Below are 18,600 nucleotides of genomic sequence, written 5' to 3' on the forward strand. Positions count from 1 at the left end.
GAGAATGGCAGCACTATCCAATGACAAATTGACAATAATTTTTCATAAAATTGCATCATTTACCCTCCATAAATTGCATAAATAAATTTATAGTTGTTATTTTACTATTAAAATACCGTTTTTATATTCTAATTTCAAAAATATATTTTATAATTATTAAATTTTTCATTGTTAATTTTATATTATGTAAAAAAGTAATTTAAAATTTCGCGGATATTGCTTTTAGCGCCAATTGTTGCGTACTATTTTTTTTTTTCGTCCGCCATATTGAAAAAGGGAGGAAAAAAAAAGGACAGCATGTTTAAAGCATGGTCAGTACTCAGTGAACCTCAGTAAAGAATTTTCCGAATTTTCATCAGTATCAATCAGTATTTTGGTCAACATAGTAACGCTTACACGCTACATCGTAAAATCTTAAATAAAGAAATTTATTTATAATAATTCAACAAGTAAGTAAAACATTTTCTATATTTTAACAACAATTAGCTAATTAATTAAAATTGATTAAATATACAGTATATATTTATTAATAATAAAGCATAATTTAAAAAGAAAAAAATAAAATGATGCAACTTGTTGCATCATGCAGTTTTGTAGTTAAAATAAAATGTATGGAAAACGTTTTATTAAATAATTAAACGTAGATAAAATAAAAATATATGATTAAAGAAATAAATATAAATTAATAATTTTATTATTTGTTGTTTCAGATTTTGAATCTATCAAGTATCACAATGGCTGATAATAATAACAACAACTCAGGTGGTTTCAAAGGTACATACAAAATGTTTATTAAAATAAATTTGTCATTGCAACAATTTTATTTGTAGCTTGTATTTTGATATTTTGTCAAAATGCTGAGTAATATTTTGTATAATAATTTTAATTATTAATTTTTATTCAGGATGGATGTCAGGATGGAACACAGAACGTGTGTCAGCATGGGTTTCAATCTTTACAACTCCTTTTTCAAAGAAAGAAAATGATGGAAATATGGCAGTAGAAAAAGTAACATTTCGCCAAAAAATGCTAACTAAATGGGATAATCTTCGCTCACGTTTTCCACAAAAAAAAGTTGCAACACCAAATCAAGTTGCAACACCAAATGTAGTTGCAACACTCAATGAAGATGGAACACCAAATGCAGTTGCAACACCAAATGAAGTTGCAACACCAAATGAAGATGGAACCATCTCAATTCCAACAACTGTAAGTTAATAACATTTGTCATTAATTAAATGAAAATTTATATTAATTAATTTAAATTAATTTTTTAATTACTTTTTCCACAGAACCAAGTTGCAACACCCAATGAAGTTGGAACCATCTCAAACACAACATCTGATTCAAGTTTTTCAAACTTAGTTGTAAGTTTATAACATTTGTCATTAATTAAACGAATATTTAATTCATTAATTTAAACGAAAATTTAATTAATTTCTTAATTTTTTTTCCAGGCAACAATTAGTGAAAAAATGACAAATTATCAACTTCCATGGGGCAAAAAGGAAGAACCTACAAAGACCGAATAAGTCTCTTCACTTTTTTTTTTTCTACCAAGCACATGATATAATTTATATTTTTTTGTTTAATAAAATGTATTTATAATGACTTTTAACTGTTTATTTATTTTTAAATTTAATTGTTGAAAGAATAGAAAAACAATGCCAACTACTTTATCGACTTGTTGATAGAGTCTTCTTGTTGTGAGAGAGACCAGTGATAATCAGCTGATTAATTTGACATGTGTACTGTGTGAATCAATGATTGTCACCCTCATCACAAACACACTGTTAATAATAAACAATTACGTACATATAAAAAAAATTTACTCTCCCGACAATTCAATTTCCAACTCTCTATCTTCATCCTCTATCAAAATAAATTTAATCAACGATATTGAAGTCAAATCATTTTAAAACGAGTACGTGACAACAAGCCACAACAGCTCCAAGGTATAATTATATTTTAAATTTACATTTTACATTATTATAAATATAAAAATCTTATAAAATTTTAAATAATATCAAAAGTTAAAAATAAATAAACTAAACATACATGCCGAATTTATCAATCTTTTTATCAATTAATTTTTTTCAATTTAAAGTTAGATCAAAATGACCTTCAAACATTTAACTTCAAGTACAAATTATCATTAAAATTTTAATTTAAATAACAAAAAAATTATAAATACTCATATATTTTTCAACAAAAAAATAATCAATTTGTTATTTATCAGATAAAAAAAAAGATTGCATTTATGTGCATAAGATAAGAAAAAAAATAAATAAATTGTTATGAATTTAATTTTTTGATAATAATGATAAATTAATTTACAGAAATATAAATTTAAAAATGTGGAAAAGAGTTAGTAATTTTGCTGAATTATCATGGAAATTGAATAATCATAAAATAATAAGAAAAATGTCACTTATTCGAAATCAAGGACTGATAAATGGTGAATGGGTATCATCAATAAATTCCGAGACATTTAATGTTGAAAATCCAGTTGATCAATCAATAATAACTCAAGTACCAGATATGAATATTGATGATACAAAACTAGCAATAAATGCATCAAAAATAGCATTTGATAAATTTAGTAAAACAACAGCAAAAGAACGTAGTGATTTATTACGTTCATGGTATAATTTAATGGTTAAAAATTCTGAACAACTTGCTGAAATATTAACAAAAGAAAATGGTAAATCACTTGCTGAATCACGTGGTGAAATAAAATATGGTAATTCATTTGTTGAATGGTTTTCTGAAGAAGCAAGAAGAATAAATGGTGAAATATTACAAGCACCAATGAATAATCGTGAATTAATGATTATAAAAAGACCAATTGGTCCAGCAGCATTAATAACACCATGGAATTTTCCTCATGCAATGATTACAAGAAAAGTTGGTGCTGCAATTGCAGCTGGTTGTACATGTGTTATAAAACCATCTGAAGAAACACCATTAACAGCATTAGCACTTGGTAAACTTGCTCAAGATGCTGGTTTTCCACCAGGTGTTATTAATATTATAACAACTGGACCTAAAAATTCAGCATCTGTTGGTAAATTATTATGTGAAGATCCAATAATACGTGTTCTATCATTTACTGGTTCAACAAATGTTGGTAAAATATTATATAAACAATGTTCATCAACAATTAAAAGATTATCACTTGAACTTGGTGGTAATGCACCATATATTGTATTTAATAATTCAAATATTGAACTTGCTGTTAATGGTGCAATGGCATGTAAATTTAGAAATACTGGTCAAACATGTGTATCAGCAAATCGTTTTTACATACAAAACAATGTATTTGATGAATTTTTAAATAAATTTATTCAAAAAATTAATAATGATATTAAAATGGGTGATGGATTATCATCAAGTACAACACATGGTCCACTTATTAAAAAAAGTCAAATTGATAATATTGAAAATCTTGTTAATGATGCCATTAGCAAAGGTGCTAAATTACATTGTGGTGGTAAACGTTTGAATAATATTGGTTCATTATTTTATGAACCAACAGTTTTAACTGATGTTACTGAAAATATGAATATTTATGATCGTGAAATATTTGGTCCAGTTGCTGTTTTACATCGTTTTGATAATGAAGATGATGTATTGAAAAAAGCAAATAGTGTACCAGTTGGTTTAGCTGGTTATTTTTGGTCAAATGATGTATCACAAATATTTAGAGTTGCTAGAAAACTTGAAGTTGGTATGATTGGTGTTAATGAAGGGCTCATATCATGTACTGAAGCTGCATTTGGTGGAGTTAAGGAGTCAGGTCTTGGTAGAGAAGGTTCATCACATGGCATTGATGATTTCATTGATATTAAATATCTTTGTATTGGAAATATTCAATATTAATATCATAAAATTATCATTATATTATACCAAAAATTCTGTGGCTATACAATTATTTTTAAATGTTTATTTTCATTAAATAATTACTCCATTTGTTTTAGAAATAAATAACAATTTAAATTAAAATCTTCTTTAGAAATGAAAAGTAAAAAATGATTTTATATTAAATTTCGAATTAGCCACAGATGTATTTACTAATAAATTACTCAGGAGAATATTATATATATTTAATCAATGTGATAAATTGTCTTCCAATAAATTTAATCATGGATAAATAAATAAACAAATATAATACAATTAACAGTCGTATTTTATTGCTTCACAGTAAATGGAAATAAAATAAATTTATAATGTTCAATTTTATTTTTTTTAGGAAGTTGTTAATAATTATAATAAAAAAATACTGTATAAAATTGATAACTCCATTTTTCATATTTTTTAAAAGTATTCAGTGAGAAACAGCAAGTTATTTTTATTATTTAAAGATATTTATAGGCTTAAAAAATTTAATATTGATAAATCACTTAAAATTTCTGATGCAAAAAACATGACAAGCCCATTTTAATTGTGCCTCATTATTAATATTAATAAACAAACAAATATTGTTTGTTTTGGAATAATATTTAAAAAAAAGAAAAAACAAAGAAAATTAGTCTTTACACCAGTAAATTTTTTTTTTAAATAATAATAATCCTATCAGTTTTTTTTGTGTTTCTTTTTGTTATGAAAATTATTTATTTTGATTTATTGTATTTAACTTCTTCGGGGAAGACCTCTCTTATTGGTACAAGACTGAGCATCATAACATGGCGTGAACAAGCTCGTGAATTACGAAATAATGTATCTGTACCATGAAGACGATCCAACACACCAAGTACACCAAAACATTGATTGAATCTAAATTATAAATTTACCATTAGAAATTTAAAATAAATGTCATTATTATTATTGTTTTTTAAACTTACTTTAAATGATGAAAATCATGTGCTTCTGGTGATGGAAAAAATGGCAAATGATAGCCAGAATGTGCATTTAATGTTGATAATATTGCTAATGAAAACCATATCCAAGCTGTTGCAACATGTGAACCAACAATAAATACTCCTAAAAAGGGAGGTAAAAGATTTGAACCAATGTGCTCAAGTGGATGACAGTAAAGAGCTGTTACTGCAATTGGTGCTGTCCATTGGTGATGTTGTTTGTGAATGTATTTGTACAAATAGCGACTATGAAGTAATCTTAATAGATAAAAAAAAAAAACGAAATTATATAATTAAAAACATTATATAAACGTTTTACAAATAATTACAAAAATAATTATATCAAAACCTGTGCGAATAGTAAAATCCAATTTCTTCAAATAAAATATGTATTGCTATTTCAGCTAATACCCAATGAAATGTTGGAAGTTCACGAACAGGTGCATATCCACGCCATTGCATTAAATGATAACTCAAATAAATAACTGGAAGTCCAATAGCAATTTGATTAAATAATACTTGTCCAATAACTTTTAGTAAATCTTTAGTATCAACTGGTTCATTTGTACCAGGTTGAATTTTATAACGACGCAATGCAACTGGACGATTTGTTATATCAAGTATTGTATAAATACCACCAAATAACCAGTAAACAACGAATGTCAATACCAATGAACCTGCAATGAATTTATTTTAAACAAATTATTACAAAATATAATTAAATTAAATTTTTGATGAATCATTTATTTGTGTTTAACGGCACTTTTTTGCTTGCTTGCTTATATTTAAAGAGAAAGTGTATTTATTTTTCTTTTTTTTTTTGTGTTTGCATTTTTTTTACCATAAACCCAAAGAGTTATTGGGTCATCTCCAACGGTATCCAGTATTTTGTCCCATTGAGCTTGCCAAAAATCGCCAGATGCTCCCCAAAATCTTTGCAAATGCCTTTAAAGAAATTTTTCTATTTTAAATCATTTTTCTAAATTTCTACTGTTAATACAATTTCGAATAATTTAAAAATATTATTATTTTATAATAAAGCTTTTGTTATTGATAATATTAAATAATTACCAAGTTAAAGAATTGCAAAATGCTGCAAATGCAATAACAACAGTACCAATAACAAAAAGTACACTTCTCAAACTTGATAAAATTGTTGGTTGCACTTGAACTTTTGACCCGCTTGGTCGATCTAAAAAAAAAAAAATATATCGCAAAAACGCTTAAATATAAGCTAGAAATAAATAAAAGAAAAAAAAAATTTCTACACATTTATTTCGAATACAAAATTAAATCGAAATAATTTTTTTTCATTAGAAAAAAAAAATCGAAATTAAAAGTCAATAGTAATATTTCTATAAATAAAAAAAAAATTTATTTTTTTCATTTAAACAAAGAACTATTCAATAAAAATGAATTCGTTATAATTATAAGTTTTAAAAGCGATAAATTCTTGTTTTTAAAAAACATGCAATAGATTAGTTTAGATAGTAGAACAAAGAAAATATATAAAAAAAGAAATAATAATAATAAAAATTATACAAACAATTGACTTTTTTTTTTTTCTGTATTAATATTTTTTTTCTTTCGTTTTTTATCCTGCTAATTATTAATAATAAATAATAAATAAAATAATGAAAATAACAAGGAGAAAAAAAAATTTTAAAAAGATAATTTTTACCTTTACATTTTGAATCTCCTTCCATTGTCATGGAGGATGATTCACGATTGTTATTAAAATTATTTAAAATATTATGTTTATTACGATTTGCTTGACGTTTACTTGGTGTAACGTCAATAGACGCAAATTTATCCGACATTGGCAAAAATATGCGCCGTAGCTTTGTCCTCGTAAAACCTAGCGTTACCACTGGTTCAACGATTCATTTTTGCTTGCTTTTGCTGCCGTCATACAGTCACTTTACCACCTCCATGTCAAACAACTCCTCCTCATTTATCGCAAAAAATAAAAATAAAATAATAACACCATACTATATTCATTAATAATCCTTATTTATCAATTAATTAATTTCACAATAATTTTAATTAATTTAAAAAAAAACAACAATTGATGAAAATCTGTTTTTTTATTTTTTTAAAAATCTAATTATTATTTTTTTTCATTTGTAAAAGTAATAATTAATATTTTTCATTTATTTGTTTAATTTAAATGTATTGTTTTTTTCTTTTTTTCTTTTTTGTATTTAAGCTTTAACAGCAGTTTTTTGATGTGCCATTTGGAACATTTGTTGAAGTTTATCAAGAGTTTCACGATGTTGCTGTTGTTTTGTATCAAGATCAGCAATAACAGTTTCTGTACGTTTTCTAAATTAATTTACAACAATAAAATATAATTATTATTGTGTCATTAAGCATGTTGGATAATTAATGATACTTACAATTCATTTGAAATATATTCAATTCTTTTGTTGACATTTTGTTTGGCTTCATCGAGTTCTTGTTTTATCAAGACAGGTCCAATCAATTTGAATACTTCATTTCCAGATTTGAGTAAATCTAATTCTTCTTTGACAGCAGTATTTTCATTCAATTGTCCATCAAGTTGTTGACGAGTAATCACAGCTTTATGGTAGTCTATAAATTAATTAATAAAATTAAAAAAAATTAATACACCTGACGTCATATTGATTGGATTAATTTTTTTTTTTTTTTTTTTTATAATTAAAATATAACCTCGTTGAACTTGTTTGTATGCTTCAACTTCTGATTGTAATTTTTTTTGAACTTCTTCCATTGTTTATTCTGTAATAAATAATTAAAAAACCATTAATAATATCAATAATAATATCAAATTTAACAACCTCAAATTTTTATAAATAAAAATGATGATTATTTTTTTTTGTAAAAGATTATTTCATTGATAAATTAATTTTTATATTCTAAAAATTAGCTTACCTTTTTATTTTTTTTATTTAGATAAATAAATAAAGTTTGTTAATATTTATTTGTCAATGATATTTGTTTAATTATTGTTAGATTGCAATTTGGAGCACACACATTGACCATATATGTAGAGACTAGAAATAGAGAAAAAAGTTCTAATTTTATTCCCTAGGAATGGAGAATTACTTGCCTTAGTAACAATAGATGTAGCTAAATGCTAATGACCAATGCATCAGAGACCTCTATGTTAAACATGGCGTCGTTTTGTTATTGTTTTTTTTTTTTTTTTTTTTTGTAAAGGTAAACAATTATGGCACCGCTCTGTTTGTAAACATGTTGCTTTTTATTGTTGCATTTTAAAAAACCTATATGCATTAATATTAATTGATAAGTTAATTGTAACTATTATCAACAATCGAAAGGTAAATCTTTTAATTATTATTAATAAAATTTCAAGTTAAAAAAAAATATATACCTAATAATAGTTATATTGTTTCAGTGTTTTTCCTGATAAATTAGAGGTTAGAACATATATTCAAAGTGATATAGCAAAACAATAATAATTTTATATCTACTTGAAAATTACGAAGAAATGAATCGTAATAATAATAATACCCTCAGCACTCAATTATATCGTTCTATCAAGTTTTCCAGTACTATCTTTGTGAAACAGCTACTTGATAGTACATCCATTCAAGTCAATGATACGTTTGATGAATCAAATGGTACAGAGTACGAAAGAGAAGATATTGGAAAGACTCCCTTACAATATGCTGTTGAAAAATATCAAACAGAAATATTAGAATTACTCTTAAAAAATGGGGCTGACGTAAATACTAAACTGAATTCAAAAATGTCGCTAATTCAGTATGCATGTCAAGAAAGTAATCAAAAGGTTGTAAAAATACTTATAGACTATGGTGCTGATGTTAACTATGTTGATCCATCACTGAAAGAACGTTATACATGTTTACACTATGCTGTTGAGAGCCAAGGCGAATGCACAGTTGAACTACTTGTAAATGAAGGAAGTTTCATTAATGCTACTGCCGAAAATAATATAACACCACTTCATATAGCTGCAAAAAAAAAACATAACGATTCTTTTTTTTTTGATAAGAACAACATATTGAAAATTCTCCTTGAAAATGGAGCAGACGTAAATGCACAAACTAACGATAAGAAGACAGCTCTTTATTTTGCTGCACAAGAGGGACACTTGAGTGCTGTCCAAACAATTTTGGAGCATAATCCAGACAAAAATATTGAAGGCAATTTATCTTCTCTTGGTGTTGCAATTTCTTGTAATCATACTGATGGAATAAAAGCATCTTATTTTACGTCACAAGCAAAACACATGAATATCTTACGTAATGATGGACTTTCTAAACCTGTTAGCAATATTAAAAAAAACATAAATTATCGTTATGCTGAAATTTCTTGCTATCATTCAACAATTGTTAATCATCTTATTGATTATGGATTAACATTAGAACCTCAACATGAATATTATAAAATGTTTATTTTTGCTGCTGCATCGATTGGACATCTCAAAATAATCGAAAATTTTCTAACATCTGAAAGCTGTGATGTTAATTTATCAGTAGATCCTTCATCTGAAAATTCTACTAGAATTTTGCACACATCAATTATTAATAATCATACTGATATATCACTATTGCTTATTGAAAATGGTGCTGATGTTCATGTTAAAGATGAAAATAATAAAAGTCCTGTATATTATGCAGTTACAAATAATAATACAGAAGTTACAAAAAAACTTGTAGCTCATCATGCTGAGGTTCAACCTGTTCTTCTTCATTGTGCTGTTCGCAATGATAATTTAGAAATGATCAAAATTCTTGTAAAATGTAAAGTTGATATCAATACAATTTTGGAAGTTTCATATTTTTTGCCTGAAGATAGAAAATTAACACCACTATTAATTGCTACAAAAAAAAAGAACGTTTCTGTAATTCAATATCTTGTAGAACACGGTGCAAACATAAACTTTGTTGATATACCTGATGGATATCCAGCACTCTACTATGCTGTGGAGAATAAAAACGAAAAAATAGTAAATATGCTTATAAATAGAGGTGCCAATATAAATCTTAGATATGGTGAAGATAATAGAACTGTCCTTTGTTCAGCAGTTCAGACCATTGGAGATATTGAAATGATTAAATTACTATTGGAAAAAGGTGCTGATGTAAATTGCCAAAACAAATCTGGATCAACACCACTTAACTATATCATCGGTCAAAAAAACTTTAACTCTCAAATTCGTTCCGAAATAATTGAGCTATTATTGCAATATAATGCTGATATAAATTGCAAAAGTAAATTTGGGATGACACCTCTTCATTATGCAACATATGTTACAGAATATGACAAAAAAGGTGATATCCGAATTATTGAGTCATTATTGAAATTTGGGGCAGATATTGACTCTACTGATGAATCTTGTAGAACAGCACTCTATTATGCTATATATAAAAAAAATGAAAAAAGTTTTCGTACTCTTCTTGACAATGGTGCAGACATTAATATCATGCTGGGCCATGACGGAATAGGGAATAAGTATGAAAGTCTATATAAAATTGCTACAATTTTTTATGAGAGACAGAAGTATCAATCCACAAATTCATCTAGTCCTACATTTGATTCTGATTATCATGATTATGATGAGGATTCTGATTTTTCCGGTTTTTCCGATGATGACGACGCTTGGAGACCTGAATGGAAAATTATTGAGATGCTTAAAGAGCATATTATTCAATTAAACCAAGCGAAATGCTGGATCAATGAGGGAAATTTACAAGCTATTAATAGCAGCGAAGATTCCTCAACATCAAGTCACATGTTAGACTTATGTAAGAAAGAAATCAGTAATATGAAAATTGAAAAAATTGGTAAAAGTTGTGTCACTTTTCATGACGTCTTGATGAATAATTTTGATAAATTTGGAAGAAACAAAAATGTCATGGAAATTTTAGAGCTGGAAGAATACAAAAAAAAATATCCTATCTATGGAAAAATAATAACTGGTAATTACAGAAGGGCAAAATTCAGAATACCTCTACAAAAAGAATTTATTAATTTATTTTGTTGTCAATGGGATAGATTTAAAGAGTTGCCATATATTTGTGTTGAAAAAATATGCACTTATTTGAGTCTACAAGATATGAGAGAGCTAATAAACCCTGTTAAAAAGTCATGTTAATTGTCTTTATAAATCTTGGTAAAGATTTTAATAACACATGGTTAATTAATAATATAAATAATATTTACCTGAATCATTTTGCTGGTATAATTTGATTTTTGTATGTACTATTTTTCATTACCAAATAAAGTACTTTTTATCATCAAGTTTTAAATATGTCCATTTGAATATATTTCACAACATGTTATAATATTATTTTCCACGTTGAAAAAAATATATTAATTCCAATCAGTTTGCCATTCAATTAATCGTATTTATTATATTTATTGAACATTTATACAAATTCAAAAAATTAATAAATGATAGAAAAAATATTACTTTTTTCAATAAACTAAATATTCGTCTTCATATAAAATTGAGATCGAAAAAAGTTTAAAAAATATATCTTTTTTTTTTTACATATTAATATATACAATAAACTCCAAAGTGACAAGAAAATAAAAAAAATATATCTATCTTTAGTCTACACAGATTAATTAACAATAAAATTTTTCCAAGAATTTTTATACCAGGAAATAAATAGTCATCTGTTTTCTCCAACATTTTGATGATTTTTAATGTTATTTGGCAAGTATTTTATATCGTACTCATTTATCTTGGCAATTTTTCATTTTATATTATATGCTTTGGATCAACTCATTATTTTATACGTCGATTCATATTTCAGATCATTTTTTAAATTATAAGCAGTAGATCTATGAAGGTCAACTGTCATTTGAAAATCTAAAAATAATTTAATTCAATTAATATAGGTATATTTAACAATTATTTTATAAACAAATTAATATTTAAAAAACCTGTTATTATTTTTTGTTTGTCAATTTGAATTTTTCCCTTTTCAATATCAACATTTTATTGTTGTTTTAAATAACTTGTCATCAATGACAAAATTATACTTTCACAGATAATAAATTTCCATTGTAAATATATGTTAATTAGGTTTTTTTTATTTATTTATTTCAATTTATCTATTACACTTAATTTCAAATTAGAGTGCTAGTGTCAGAGACCTCTATGTTAAACATGGCGTCGTTTTGTTATTGTTTTTTTTTTTTTTTTTTAAACAATTATGGCACCGCTCTGTTTGTAAACATGTTGCTTTTTGTTGTTGCATTTTCAAAAAACTATATGCATTAATATTGATTGATGAGTTGATTGTAACTATTATCAACAATCGAAAGGTAAATTTTTTAATTATTATTAATAATAATTATAATAAAGTGTTTTCAAGTTAAAAAAAAGTATATAATAATAGTTATCTTGTTTCAGTGTTTTTCTTTATAAATTAGAGGTTAGAACATAAATTCAAAGTGATATAGCAAATAAATAATAATTTTATATCTACTTGAAAATTACGAAGAAATGAATCGTAATAATAATTATACCCTCAGCACTCAATTATATCGTGCTATTAGGATTTCCTGTATTGACTCTGTAAAACAGCTACTTAATCGTACATCCATTCAAGTCAATGATACGTTTGATGAATCAAATGGTACAGAATACGAAAGAGAAGATATTGGAAAGACTCCCTTACAATATGCTGTTGAAAAATATCGAACAGAAATATTAGAATTACTCTTGAAAAATGGGGCTGACGTAAATACTAAAGTGAATTCAAAAATGTCGCTAATTCAATATGCATGTCAAGGAAGTAATCAAAAGGTTGTAAAAATACTTATAGACTATGGTGCTGATGTTAACTATGTTGATCCATCACTGGAAGAACGTTATACATGTTTACACTATGCTGTTAGAAGCCAACATGAAAGCACAGTTCAACTACTTGTAAATGAAGGAAGTTGCATTAATGCTACTGCCGAAAATAACATAACACCACTTCATATAGCTGCAAAAAAAAAACATAACGATTCATTTTATTTTGATAAGAATAACATATTGAAAATTCTCCTTGAAAATGGAGCAGACGTAAATGCACAAACTAACGATAAGAAGACAGCTCTTTATTTTGCTGCACAAGAGGGACACTTAGATAGTGTCCAAACAATTTTAAAGCATAATCCAGACAAAAATATTGAAGGCAATTTATCTTCTCTTGGTGTTGCAATTTCTTGTGATCATTCTGACGGAATGAAAGCATCTTATTTTACATCACAAGCAAAACACATGGATATTTTAAATCATTATAGACTTTCTAAACCTGTTAGCAATATTAAAGGCGACATAAATTATCGCTATTCTAGAAATGCTTGCAATCATTCAACGATTGTTAATCTTCTTATTGATTATGGATTAACATTAGAACCTCAACATGAATATTATAAAATGTTTATTTTTGCTGCTGCATCGATTGGACATCTCAGAATAATCGAAAATTTTTTAACATCTAACAGCTGTGATGTTAATTTATTAGTAAATCCTTCATCGAAAAATCCCACTAGAATTTTGCACTTATCAACTATCAATAATCATACTGATATATCACTATTGCTTATTGAAAATGGTGCTGATGTTAATGTTAGAGATGGAAATGGTAAAAGTCCTGTACATTATGCAGTTACAAATAATAATACAGAAGTTACAAAAAAACTTTTAGCTTGTCATGCTGAGGTTCAACCTATTTTTCTTCATTGTGCTATTCGCAATGATAATCTAGAAATTGTTAAAGTTCTTGTAGAACGTGGAATTGATGTCAATACAATTTTTGAAATTTCATATTTTTTTCCTGATGATAGAAAATTAACACCACTTTTCATTGCTCTTGAAAAAAATAATGACTCTGTAATCCAATATCTTGTAGAACACGGTGCAAACGTAAATTTTATTGATTCACCTGATGGATGTCCACCACTTCACTATGCTGTGACAAATAAAAACAAAAATATCGTAAATATACTTTTAAATAAAGGTGCTAATGTAAATCTTAAATATGGTAAAAAAAAAACAACTGTGCTCTGTTTAGCAGTTCAGACCATAGGAGATATTGAAATAATTAAATTACTATTAGAAAAAGGTGCTGATGTAAATTGCCAAGACAAATCTGGATCAACACCATTTTATTATAGCATTGGTCAACAAGAATTTAACTCTCAAATAACTTACGAAATAATCAAACTGTTATTGAAATATAATGCTGATATAAATTACAAAAGTAGATTTGGGGTGACACCTCTTCATTATGCAACTATCAATACAGAATATGATAAAGAGGATGATACTCGAATCATTGAGCTATTATTGAAATTTGGGGCAGATATTAATGCTACTGATGAATTTTGTAGAACAGCACTTTGCTATGCTATATATAAACGAAAAACAAAAAGTTTTCGTACTCTTCTTGACAATGGTGCAGACATTAATATCATGATAAAGCTCAATGAAAAAGAGAATAAGCATGAAAGTCTATATGAGATCGCTACAAGTGTTAGGAAGAAACAGATGAATAGTTTAAAAGATACCAGTTTTTTTGAAAGACAGAGAAGTAGATTTAGGTCTACACTTGATTTTGATTATTTTGATCAGGATTTTGATGATAGATCCGATGATTACGGGTTTGGGGGGATGGACAAGAAGATTATTGAGATGCTTAAAGAGCATATTATTCAATTAAATCAAGCGAAATGCTGGATCAATGAGGGAAATTTAAAAGCTATTAATAGCAGCAACGGTTCCACAACATCAAGTCACATGTTAGACTTATGTAATAAAGAAATCAGCAATATGAAAATTGAAAAAATTGGTAATAGTTGTGTCACTTTGCATGACGTCTTGATAAATGATTTTGATAAATTTGGAAGAAACAAACATGTCATGGAAATTTTAGAGCTGGAAGAATACAAAAAAAAATATCCTATCTATGGAAAAATAATAACTGGGCATTACATAAGGGCAAAATTCAGAATACCTTTACAAAACGAATTTATTAATTCATTTTGTTGTCAATGTTATGGATTTAATCAGTTGCCATATATTTGTGTTGAAAAAATATGCACTTATTTGAGTCTACAAGATATGAAAGAGCTAATAAACTATGTTAATAAATTATGTTAATTTTCTTTATAAAATTTGATAAAGATTTTAATAACACATGGTTTATTAATAATATAAATAATTATGCTGGTGTAATTTGATTTTTGTACTATTTTTTATTACAAAATAAAGTACTTTTTATCAAGTTTTGAATATTTCTATTTTAATATTTTTCACAACATCTTATAATATTTTTTTCCACAATAAAAAAAAAATATATTAATTCCAGTCAGTTTGCCATTCAATTAATCGTATAATTATTATATTTATTGAATATTTATAAAAATTCATAAACTTAATAATAATAGAAAATATATTACGTTTTTTAATAAACTAATTATTCGTCCTCGTTTAAAATTGAGATAAAAAAAAATTCCAAAAGTATATTATTTTTTTCACACAATATATACAATAAACTTCAAAGTGACAAAAAAATAAAAAAGCCTACACATGTCATAATAAGATTAATTAACAATAAAATTTTTACTTACATCAGTAATTATATATTTTTTTTTAAATAACAATTCTTTCAAATTATTATGCCACATTTTTTATTTGTCTAACAACTTAAAAAAAACAAATGATGGATAGTAAACTCTTTCCATACTCGAAACAAAACAAAAAAATTATAACACTTTTTAACTTCGTTGTCATTCTCGTAAATTAAAAAATGAAATAATAATTTTTTTATGTGTTATTATGTAAGACAACAACAATGAATATTTAAAAGTCTATTTAAATCAATAAAATATATATATTTTTTAATATTGCGCCTGATGTATTATCAATCATTGACATAATATTATCATAATGTAGAATAATAAAAAAAAAATAATTATATTAAAAAACATATCATAAATAAATTAATGATTATCACTTGCATTGGAAAATTGTAGAAGAATAATTTCATACGTGACGAGTGTACCTGCAATCTAATGAATTAAATTATTACGTTATTGACTCACTAAGTAATTGAACAAGAAAAAAAAAATAAACAATAATAATGAAAGTAATAAGTCAAAGAATACAAAAACAGAATAATCATTTAATTAAATTAAAATAAAATTCAATTAATATTTTTAGTATAAACAATAACGAAGAAAATTAAAAAATTGTAAAATATTGATACAAATAAATTATTAATTATTTTCTTTGTGTCTTTTCCAAATCACCCAAGAGGTACGACACTTGACTCGTTTTTTTTTTTTATCAGTGGTTTCTCCTGTAGACCTAATCCACTGAGATTATACGCTTTTCGCACGTCATCTAGCTGCAGCTAGAATTATTTCGTATACGGATTTAAATGTTTCGATTTCGCTCGCATAACAGCGAAATAAGTACTGATCAGTCGACGCAATTGTGAAAAAAAATAAACGAAAAAAGGCTTGATTCACTATGTCACTATCACTCGCTGTGATAGGACATTTTAGGATTTGATTCACTATGCCACTATCACTCGATGTGATAGGACATTTTAGGGTTTGATTCACTATGCCACTATCACTCGATGTGATAGGACATTTTAGGGTTTGATTCACTATGCCACTATCACTCGATGTGATAGGACATTTTAGGGTTTGCTTCACTATGCCACTATCACTCACTGTGATAGGGCATTTCTAAGCTTAGTTCCACTTAATTCACTATGCCATTATCACTCGCTGTGATAAGACATTTCTACAAGCTTGATTCACTGTATTTCATTATTCATTCATTATATAAAACTCGATGCTGATTCTAAATATGTCATCCTTTTGTGTCCAAAATATGATCCTCAAGAAACAGCAGATGACGAAGTCTTGAAAATTCTGAAACAAATAAAATCAGCTTCGAAATATTAAAATCGTGTCAAACAGTAAAAAACTTGAAAATTTCAAAACCCTGAAAAACATAAAATCCTGAAATATTATTAATACATTATTTGGAAAAGTGCATATAATATCAAATAAAAAACCTTATAAACTAACATACATCGGGATTAGAAAAGGGTGATAATTTATCTATTATAAATTATCACGATAGATAATAATAAATCCTAATCACCCCCGTCTACTCTGTTTGAGGAAGACAGGGTCAATTCATTTTGACTTTTATACTAACGACATTTAATTTGGCATAAAAATTAAATATAATTATTTTAAAAAATCAGTCAAAATAAATTTACACAACAAATCAAATAATATATAGTTTGGAACGACAAGAAGCTTCAAAAAAATATAGCATACATTTTTTTGTAACTTCAAGGATATTAAAGCACTTTTCTGGGATAGGTTAATAATTACAACTAGTCGGTCTCGATCTAGAGGAACTTACCTTATTACAGCAACCAGCAAAATTCTCAAAGGTAGTCCAGGTAGTCTCCAATAATCCAATTAAATTTTCTCAGCTAAGCCATGTAGAAATCGTCAAGGTAGACCCGAATAATCCAATAAAATTCCTCTCAGCTAAGCCATGTAAAAATCGTCAAGGTGGATCCCAATAATCCAATAAAATTTGTCTCAGCAAAGCCATGTAGAAAACGTCAAGATAGTCTCCAACAATTCAATAAAATTTTCTCAGCAAAGCCATGTAGAAAATGTCAAGGTATATTCCAATAATCCAATGAAATTCGGTTAATTTTCTCAGCAAATAGCCAAGTAGAGGCGTCAATCCATACATAAAAAACTAATTCATTTTGTTAAATCCCGGAAAAAAAAATATGTGCACAGTTTTCCCAACATTGCCCAGGATGCATCAGAAGGAGCACCTGCATAATTTACATGCACTTTTATGTTAAATATCGTATGATCATATGTTTTTCGATAAATAAATTCTCCCCACAAATACGTATTGATTGATTGATATTTTCAATGACGGAATGAATAGAGTACAGTTTTCCACATTACCGGATACATCACAAGGAGCACCTGCATAATTAACATGTACTTTTATAATAAAAACATCGTGTCATCATATGTTCAATAAATAAATTCTCCCCTATGAATACGAATTTTCTTATCATTTTAAAACTAATCACGAAATAGAGTACAGTTTCCCCGAAATCACCCAGGATACTCACATGGAGCACCTGCATAATTAACATGTACTTTTAATTGTTTATCATATTTTTAAGTTCGAGACGCAAATAGAGTACAGTGTTCCCGAGATTACCCAGAATACTCACATAGAGCACCTGCATAACTAACATGTACTTTTAATCGTTATTATCATATGTTCAAGTTTTTTTTTCTAATAAATTTCCCACAAACACGCAATCTACATGCAATTTACATATTATGCAAATACTATTTTCAAATTTTTAAAATTAAACATTTTTTCTAAAAACCCGCACTAGCTATACCCAAAAATTCAAAGCCATTATTAAGTAAACCCATAAATATTATACATATAGTTTAGCTAACATCGAACATTTTTCAAAACTCTAAAACGAAAAAATAATAAAAAAACCCCCATGATATTTCACGAAAAAGATGCGAATAAGCAGTGAAGCAATGCCTTCTATACGCAGTTGCGGCGCAACCCTTGCTTGGCTTGGGCAGATTACTTAACGAAACAAATCATTGGATCTAAGATACGCTACGTATGTTTACGTTAGAGATCAACTTACCAGTTAATTAGAAA

The 18,600-nt window shown here is 26.6% G+C and overlaps 5 protein-coding genes across 5 annotated transcripts; 3 read left to right on the top strand and 2 right to left on the bottom strand.

The window, feature by feature from the left end:
- The first annotated feature begins 275 nt into the window (after window positions 1-275).
- On the top strand, window positions 276-1,608 carry LOC122860182. The gene is made up of 5 exons (XM_044163880.1): window positions 276-449; window positions 711-774; window positions 905-1,209; window positions 1,293-1,367; window positions 1,458-1,608. Exons 2-5 carry the CDS (start codon window positions 735-737, stop codon window positions 1,530-1,532), a joined length of 495 nt encoding a protein of 164 aa, XP_044019815.1. The 5' UTR covers window positions 276-449; window positions 711-734; the 3' UTR covers window positions 1,533-1,608.
- A 95-nt stretch (window positions 1,609-1,703) lies between these two features.
- Window positions 1,704-4,174, top strand: LOC122860145 (succinate-semialdehyde dehydrogenase [NADP(+)] GabD). The gene is made up of 2 exons (XM_044163833.1): window positions 1,704-1,955; window positions 2,340-4,174. The coding sequence occupies exon 2, from the start codon at window positions 2,356-2,358 to the stop codon at window positions 3,880-3,882; it is 1,527 nt and encodes a 508-aa protein (XP_044019768.1). The 5' UTR covers window positions 1,704-1,955; window positions 2,340-2,355; the 3' UTR covers window positions 3,883-4,174.
- LOC122860161 (fatty acid hydroxylase domain-containing protein 2) lies at window positions 4,132-6,752 on the bottom strand. Its single transcript, XM_044163851.1, has 6 exons — window positions 6,541-6,752; window positions 5,931-6,051; window positions 5,701-5,804; window positions 5,209-5,536; window positions 4,845-5,117; window positions 4,132-4,776 (listed from the first exon to the last, which is right to left on the bottom strand). The coding sequence occupies exons 1-6, from the start codon at window positions 6,677-6,679 to the stop codon at window positions 4,614-4,616; spliced, it is 1,128 nt and encodes a 375-aa protein (XP_044019786.1). The 5' UTR covers window positions 6,680-6,752; the 3' UTR covers window positions 4,132-4,613.
- Window positions 6,753-6,855: 103 nt separating this feature from the next.
- Window positions 6,856-7,901, bottom strand: LOC122860185 (prefoldin subunit 6). The gene is made up of 4 exons (XM_044163884.1): window positions 7,776-7,901; window positions 7,554-7,622; window positions 7,259-7,454; window positions 6,856-7,184 (listed from the first exon to the last, which is right to left on the bottom strand). The coding sequence occupies exons 2-4, from the start codon at window positions 7,612-7,614 to the stop codon at window positions 7,064-7,066; spliced, it is 378 nt and encodes a 125-aa protein (XP_044019819.1). The 5' UTR covers window positions 7,615-7,622; window positions 7,776-7,901; the 3' UTR covers window positions 6,856-7,063.
- Window positions 7,902-8,268: 367 nt separating this feature from the next.
- On the top strand, window positions 8,269-15,059 carry LOC122847395. The gene is made up of 2 exons (XM_044145037.1): window positions 8,269-10,984; window positions 12,326-15,059. The coding sequence occupies exons 1-2, from the start codon at window positions 8,356-8,358 to the stop codon at window positions 14,998-15,000; spliced, it is 5,304 nt and encodes a 1,767-aa protein (XP_044000972.1). The 5' UTR covers window positions 8,269-8,355; the 3' UTR covers window positions 15,001-15,059.
- Window positions 15,060-18,600: the final 3,541 nt, after the last annotated feature.

The sequence above is a fragment of the Aphidius gifuensis genome, linkage group LG1 (assembly GCF_014905175.1).
Source record: "Aphidius gifuensis isolate YNYX2018 linkage group LG1, ASM1490517v1, whole genome shotgun sequence".
Classification (NCBI taxonomy): Eukaryota; Metazoa; Arthropoda; class Insecta; order Hymenoptera; family Braconidae; genus Aphidius; species Aphidius gifuensis.

Bases quoted from the DNA above. Each gene is read 5' to 3' on its own strand.
- LOC122860145 (XM_044163833.1), top strand. From the start codon at position 2,356: ATGTGGAAAAGAGTTAGTAATTTTGCTGAATTATCATGGAAATTGAAT.
- LOC122860182 (XM_044163880.1), top strand. From the start codon at position 735: ATGGCTGATAATAATAACAACAACTCAGGTGGTTTCAAAG. The intron at 775-904 runs GTACATACAAAA...ATTTTTATTCAG, and splicing joins CAACTCAGGTGGTTTCAAAG to GATGGATGTCAGGATGGAAC. The intron at 1,368-1,457 runs GTAAGTTTATAA...TTTTTTTTCCAG, and splicing joins CAAGTTTTTCAAACTTAGTT to GCAACAATTAGTGAAAAAAT.
- LOC122860185 (XM_044163884.1), bottom strand. From the start codon at position 7,614: ATGGAAGAAGTTCAAAAAAAATTACAATCAGAAGTTGAAGCATACAAA. The intron at 7,455-7,553 runs GTTATATTTTAA...ATTAATTTATAG, and splicing joins ATACAAACAAGTTCAACGAG to ACTACCATAAAGCTGTGATT. The intron at 7,185-7,258 runs GTAAGTATCATT...AAATTAATTTAG, and splicing joins GAATATATTTCAAATGAATT to AAAACGTACAGAAACTGTTA.
- LOC122847395 (XM_044145037.1), top strand. From the start codon at position 8,356: ATGAATCGTAATAATAATAATACCCTCAGCACTCAATTATATCGTTCT. The intron at 10,985-12,325 runs GTTAATTGTCTT...AAATAATAATTT, and splicing joins AAACCCTGTTAAAAAGTCAT to TATATCTACTTGAAAATTAC.
- LOC122860161 (XM_044163851.1), bottom strand. From the start codon at position 6,679: ATGTCGGATAAATTTGCGTCTATTGACGTTACACCAAGTAAACGTCAA. The intron at 6,052-6,540 runs GTAAAAATTATC...TTTTTTTTTTAG, and splicing joins AGGAGATTCAAAATGTAAAG to ATCGACCAAGCGGGTCAAAA. The intron at 4,777-4,844 runs GTAAGTTTAAAA...TTTATAATTTAG, and splicing joins CATGATTTTCATCATTTAAA to ATTCAATCAATGTTTTGGTG.